Source organism: Glycine soja, chromosome 5, assembly GCF_004193775.1.
Source record: "Glycine soja cultivar W05 chromosome 5, ASM419377v2, whole genome shotgun sequence".
NCBI classification, from domain to species: domain Eukaryota; kingdom Viridiplantae; phylum Streptophyta; class Magnoliopsida; order Fabales; family Fabaceae; genus Glycine; species Glycine soja.
The window spans coordinates 35,407,863-35,414,770 of record NC_041006.1 but is presented as its reverse complement, the minus strand read 5'-3'; the positions used below and the strand labels follow the sequence as shown (position 1 = coordinate 35,414,770).

General features: G+C 33.6%; 1 protein-coding gene across 1 annotated transcript; it reads left to right on the top strand.

Annotated features, from left to right (window-relative positions):
• The first annotated feature begins 514 nt into the window (after nucleotides 1-514).
• Nucleotides 515-6,493, top strand: LOC114412771 ((S)-2-hydroxy-acid oxidase GLO1-like). Its single transcript, XM_028376805.1, has 12 exons — nucleotides 515-580; nucleotides 1,406-1,578; nucleotides 1,797-1,921; nucleotides 2,908-2,954; nucleotides 3,141-3,218; nucleotides 3,333-3,457; nucleotides 3,591-3,657; nucleotides 5,014-5,076; nucleotides 5,159-5,228; nucleotides 5,330-5,430; nucleotides 5,710-5,814; nucleotides 6,035-6,493. The coding sequence occupies exons 2-12, from the start codon at nucleotides 1,439-1,441 to the stop codon at nucleotides 6,218-6,220; spliced, it is 1,107 nt and encodes a 368-aa protein (XP_028232606.1). The 5' UTR covers nucleotides 515-580; nucleotides 1,406-1,438; the 3' UTR covers nucleotides 6,221-6,493.
• Nucleotides 6,494-6,908: the final 415 nt, after the last annotated feature.

Below are 6,908 nucleotides of genomic sequence, written 5' to 3'. Positions count from 1 at the left end.
TTTTTCCTCAGGATTTTTATTCAAAAACTGTAATCTTTAAAATTCATTGAATAAAAACCAGTATTCTATTGTAAAAAAAAAATCATTGAACAAATTGCAAGAGATATCATGTTAATCAAAATTAACACCGTTAGGCATTAGCAATAAAACTGACCAAAATATCAATTTGATCTAACTTTACGGGACTATAAGAGACCAAATAAAAAAATAAAAAATATTTTAAAACACCTTTATTTTATAGTAATATATTTATAATTTATAATATATATTATTAATAAAGGGAAAAGTTCCTTTTAAAAAATTAATAAGGAAAATACTTAATTACATTTAGAATACACAATTCATTAAACAATTTTTTTGACAGAACAATTTTATTCTTAAACCATTTTTAAACTTTCATTATTCTCTTTTAAATTATGATAATTGTCTCATTATTATAATACTATTATCAGTTTATTTCTTCCCCGTCACCTTATTTTTTATTAAAATTTCCCCTCCTTTTTTTTATATATATATTTTAAAAATTTAAGAGAGACATGCTTCCCCAGTATTCCACCCACCTCGGAGGTCCAAGCCAAAGGTTCTCCCTTTCAACTTAGTACATGGTTTTGATTCCAAATTGTTTTGCTGTCGTGTATTACATATTTGATCATAAATTTTTTGTTATACCATTGATTATGAACATGATTAACTCTGTTTTGTAGTCTTTATTTACGACTCCTTTCATTTTTCGTACTCAATGATTGCAATTCATCGTTTTGGGTACTGTTTGAGGTTTAAACGTTTTGAAAGTTTGGATCTTTAATCTACTGGTTTTGTTTCCGTCACGGATGTCTTCAGAATCTGGTCCTTGCTCACTTGTTAGAATTTGAGTGGGGTAAATTAGAACTGTTCCGGTTTGTGGAATTGCTCATCAATATCACATTCCCATAAGTTGGGATCTGTTTCTTCTAAAGTCAACACTTGCTTTATAGGATAAAGCAAGTAATTTTACTTGTTGATGAAAAAATCACCTGTCAATATTATGTGTACATACATAACAAATCATGAAAGTGAAGTTTTGATAAGAAAATTTCAGAAGATCTTGCTTTCATGTGGTGGGGACTGATGAATCTTTCATTTGACATGGAATGGTAACTGTTTTTCATAAAAGACTACTCTTCTATGGTTATTAGTTGAAATACCATTTGGGGACGCCAAAAAGACTACGTTTTTCTGCTTTTAGTTGTCACATTGACAGGATTTTCCAACTAGCATGCTTTGTAGTGTTCTGAAATCAGTCAGTGAACTTAAGATATATTCATGCATGCATTTATTGATATTGCATAGCATCTTTGCATTGGAAAGCATTTGATATAATATCATGTTGTTTAATCACACTGTATTTCAAACTCAATTTCTGCAGATCCTGCCGACATCGTAAGTAAATCTTATAAAGATGGAGATGATAACTAATGTTACCGAGTATGAGGCTATTGCAAAGGAAAAATTGCCAAAGATGGTTTATGACTACTATGCATCAGGGGCAGAGGATCAGTGGACTTTGAAAGAGAACCGAAATGCGTTCTCAAGGATTCTGTAATATACTTTTCTGAGGAACTAGGACCTCCATTTATCTGTTCTACCCCTCTAGAAACTTTTCATTCAAAATCTAAGCTTACCTTTCCTTTGATTTACTAAGGACACATTAGGATTCCCTGTGTGATGGGATTGCAACTTGTGCTTCCTTTAATTAATTTTCATCTTTTTTGTTCTGAAGCCCTTCTCTCAATATCTATTTGGTTTACTTCAAACAGGTTCCGGCCGCGTATTCTTGTTGATGTAAGCAAGATAGACTTGACTACAACTGTATTGGGCTTCAAAATATCAATGCCTATCATGATTGCTCCAACAGCCATGCAAAAGTTGGCTCACCCTGAAGGTATGTGATCAGATTCTTTGGTCTGTGCCACATTAAGATATTGCCATTATATTCTGTGCATGTTTGGATTAAAGTTTATAAACTTAGTGAATGAAATTTAATTTTGTAAATTGAGTATGCAAAAACAACTTTTTCTTTACTTCATTTTCAAACTGAGTTTCAGTTTCCAATCAAATCCAACTGCAAATCAAACAAAAAGTTTTTTCAGTTTTACTTTTTGAGCGGAATTTAAAAGCCTCCCAACCGAAAACTAAACATAACTTCTGTCTTTTGTTGCTGTTCTTGTGGTTATATACAAGTATAACTGCTTCATTCTCATATGACAAAAAGCACTAAGTTACGCATTTCCATACCTTGAGGAGGAATGATTATAGGATGAGGTATAGAATGACGTAATATGTAACTTCCTAGCATTTAATTGAACGAGAAGATATCTTGTGGCTCTTTGAAAGAAAGCTTATGGAGTATTTTATGCTGAAACCGGTATAGGTTCTGTATATTAGTGTGCTATAAGCACAAGAACATGAAAAGAGATTTAAAAGAGGTTTGCTTAATTATGAAGACAACAGAACATTCCCTTCTAAACAAAAACCGCTATTATCCTTTCTTAAATAAGATTACAATCCCATTTGAAGCAAATGAATTTATCTTAAAAATCTCAGTCAATTTCATCTAACCATTTTGGGGAGAAAATTCCAGCAAGTTAAGATTGTCTAATATGTTTTGCAAAATGTTTGCAAATTGCAATGAATATAGTGTTTTATAGAGCAAAATATTGCAGAATGCTCCAACCTTGACATCGTTTAACTATTGTGGTGGTTATTTCTTGTATAACTACGAGGTATAAAATTAATCTGAATTAAACATAAACTCTGCTGATTTCGTTAATGCATAATTCCCTGATTCTTAATAGAAGTTTATTTCTTACTGCAACAACAATTGATAAAAGCTTCTGAATTAAAACAAATTATGCAACTTTTATGCAGGAGAATTAGCTACTGCTAGAGCAGCATCAGCAGCTGGCACAATCATGGTTTGGCTTTCACTATATTTGTCAAGCACTTTGGTTTTATTTCGAGATGAAAACTATATTTCTTTCCTTGTAGTTTATTATTTATTTGACTGTAATATGAAATTTTATATGCCTACTCAACTACATGCATTTGTTGTACTTATTTACTTTCCAGCAGATTAGATTTTATAATTTTTTTTGTCGCAGACACTATCCTCATGCGCTAGTTCCAGTGTTGAGGAGGTTGCTTCAACAGGTTCCGACATTCGTTTTTTTCAACTTTATGTAGGTATTTTTTCCTCAGTTATGCAAGCACTACTATTAATATCTCCTCTTATCTAAAATCCTCAACAATCTTGTCTTAATACCTAATATATTACTGTTCTCTTCTTCTCTCAGGTGCTTAAAGACAGAAATGTGGTTGCTCAGCTTGTGAGAAGAGCTGAAAGAGCTGGTTTCAAGGCAATTGCCCTTACTGTGGACACTCCAATTCTTGGTCATAGGGAGGCTGATATCAAAAACAGGTTGGCAACCCATTTGGAAATTTCAATTGGAACAGCCTTTCAACAAAACTTTATATGGTTCATCATGGTTGAATTGATAAATCTCCTACTTTAAGATATTTACTACTGGCTAGTTTGATGGGGTATTTTACAGATTGACATTGCCACTAAACCTGGTTTTGAAGAATTTTGAAGGATTGGATCTTGGAAAGCTGGACAAGGTGTGTGATTACATTGCTATTTTCCATTATTTGGTTTGAAATAAATGGGTTTTTTCTTTAGACTTAAATATGTTTTTGATCCCTAATATATAGTCAAATTTTGCATTTGATCCCTGATAAATTTTTTCTTTACATCTGCTCCATGATATTTGAAAAGTTGTTTTAGATCCCTGAATTCAGTTAAATGATGACGTGTTCGTTAAATATTTGATAATGCGATTTGTGGCGGATAAAAAACTGTCAGTAGTTGTTTCAAAATTTCTCTTATTCCATCCTTCTTTTTCGCCTCTCTTTCTTCCTCCTGTCATTATTACATCACCATAGTTATTGTCATGAACCCCTTGTGTTTGTTCCTTTCATGTTTCATCATCTTTGTTCAATGCCTTTGGAGTGGATGCTTTTGTAGTGGGTTAATTTAAAACTCAGAAAAGCATAATTTAGAAATTAGTATTATTAACTTAAAATCAAAAAATTCCCAAAATTAATCAATACATTCCAAATTTTAAATCACAAATCCAATTAATCTCTATAGCTCATAGCAAATTCAGAGCAACAACAATTCAGAAAATAGCCAAAAAATCAACCAAAGAACATCGTTGACGTTAATGGCTCAAAGGGTTTAGAGAAGCCTATGTGGTATGCGAAGACATAAACGTACGTCGAGATGATTTTTCCACAGTGATTGTGAATGACATTCACGGCGAGATCAAGGTGGGAGAGGAAGGTGTGAAGGGAGGGATTGCGGTCGCCGCTAGCAACCCAGTCGGGGGTGGAGTTGAAGAAGGCTTGTCTAGGTAACCCATAGTCATTGAAGAACTACTCGATGTCGGTGACCTCCCCGTCAACGTAGTCAAATGTGGCGGCGGAAGAGCCGGAAACGAGAGAGTTGTGTTCGCAATGGACTTTCTTCTGGTAGTCTTGCTCAGCGGCGGAGGTGAATTTGAAGGCGGTGCCAAAGTTGTTTCAGATCTGAAAGTTAAAGATCGATGATGGAGAGAAATGTTCCAGATCTGAAAGTTAAAAACAAAGAGAAAGAAGGAAACTGAGATATTGATTCTGGCAGTTTTTAACCGCTAGAAAATTTAAATTTGATTTTGAAACAAATACTGATGGGTTTTGAGTCACCACAAATTGCGTTATCAAATATTTAACAAACACGTTATTACTTAACTGATGGCAAAGATCTAAAATAAAACTTTTCAAATATCAGGGAACAGATGCGAAGAAAAAATTTATCAGGAATCAAACGCAAAATTCGACTATATATTAAGAATCAAAAACATATTTAAACCTTTTCTTTATTGGTCATATTATTGTTGTTATTGTTACTATTTACTGTTTGGGATTACATTGAAGACTAGTGACTCTGGTCTTGCCTCTTATGTTGCTGGACAAATTGATCCGTCACTCAACTGGAAGGTGATATAGATCTTTCACACATGCAATTTCCTAATCTGTGACACTGAATGTGGAAGTAATAATATGGTAAATCTTGTTTTAGGATATCAAATGGCTTCAATCAATCACTTCATTGCCAATTTTAGTTAAGGGTGTACTTACTGTTGAAGATAGTAAGCCTATCAAACAGATGCACTTTGTTTCTTCTCTGTCCTTTTATCTCTTTAAAATTGTTTTCTCAATCTTTAATCTTATCCCATATCTAATAATGTAGCAAGGATAGCCATACAAGCTGGAGCTGCTGGAATCATTGTTTCCAATCATGGAGCTCGTCAACTTGACTATGTCCCTGCAACTATTATGGCTTTGGAAGAGGTATTGGATCCTAACCATTTCTGGAAATTTTATATTAATTGAAATAGAAACGAACCACTTGCTATCATTGTTTATTTGATTTTATTTCATAATACTTTATGCATTAAAACTTTAAAGCTGTTATATTTGACTCATTGCAAGATTCTTTTTCATTGCCTGCTTCCTTACTCATAATCATTGCATTTTCATTTTCTTTTTAAATTTTTGGGTCCGGTTGAATAATGTCCTCTTTCAATTCATTTTAACATATTGGAAATATTGGTTGCTTAACTTAAATAGGTAGTTAAAGCTGCACAAGGAAAAATTCCAGTTTTTCTGGACAGTGGAATTCGCCGAGGGACAGATGTATTTAAAGCATTAGCTCTTGGAGCAGCCGGTGTATTCGTAAGTACATGAAAGTTTGATCACCATCATAGAAAATTAAAATGTTGAATGCTTAACTTCAGTATAGCTGTGTTTGTTTGCCTTGTGGAATATGGCACGACAATATGCTTTTCCATTTCATTGGTTTACCACTTTTTAATTGGAGGCAGATGATCTAAAATAATCTAAATAGCGCCACATTCCTGCTATTTATATCTTTATCTTTCATCTCAAACTTCAGATTGGTAGACCTGTGGTGTTCTCATTGGCTGCTGATGGTGAGGCTGGTGTAAGAAAGGTACTTCAAATGCTTCGTGATGAGCTTGAATTAACTATGGCACTAAGTGGTTGTCGTTCACTCAAGGAGATAACTCGTGACCATGTTGTCACAGAGTGGGATCGTCCAAAATTTTCTCCCAAGTTATAAGATGGCGGGACTCAACCTTGTTCTTCTATAACCTTTGTTCTTATTCCATGCTTCAGTAGAAAACTTTGTTGTTACAGTGAGTCAAACATTAGTCATCCATTAGTAATTGTTACTTCTTTATTAGCTGTACAGAATAGGTTTCTACCTAGACTCATTTCATTGCACTTGGTGCTAAGATTTGGTAAACTCTAGAAACATGATTGTCAACAAAATGTACATTTTTCTTGGCAAAAGATTAACTTTTATGATCATGTATCTCCCATTTAGCTGTGACAACTTTGATTTGATAAGTTGCTTGATGTCTTTGGATTGAAAATGCTCCTAAGACCATCTCATTTGATGTGATGGTTATCATGGAATGAAGAACAAAACACATGCATTTGAATCAAAGGATCTATAGGACCGCATGACTTGGGGATAAGGTCACCCTATAATGCAGGGCGCCCTTAAATGTTTGGTATCCCACTCCATCATTTATCAGGATGGGAAGGGAGAGAGTGGGGTTGAATATGTAAGAAAAGAAAAGAAAAAAAGAGAAATAGGTGAAAATAGGATGAAATAAAGACTATTTGATTTTAGAGAAATATAGTGAAATTAACCTTTTGAGATCATTTGATTTATTATTGTTATTATTTAAGAAAACATGACTGAGCCATGTAGGTGGGCACATGTGTGTTTCCTTGAAAAC

Coding starts and splice junctions, on each gene's coding strand:
- LOC114412771 (XM_028376805.1), top strand. CDS start 1,439: ATGGAGATGATAACTAATGTTACCGAGTATGAGGCTATTGCAAAGGAA. Junction 1,922..2,907: donor AAAGTTGGCTCACCCTGAAG/GTATGTGATCAG, acceptor ACTTTTATGCAG/GAGAATTAGCTACTGCTAGA. Junction 3,219..3,332: donor TTCGTTTTTTTCAACTTTAT/GTAGGTATTTTT, acceptor TTCTTCTCTCAG/GTGCTTAAAGACAGAAATGT.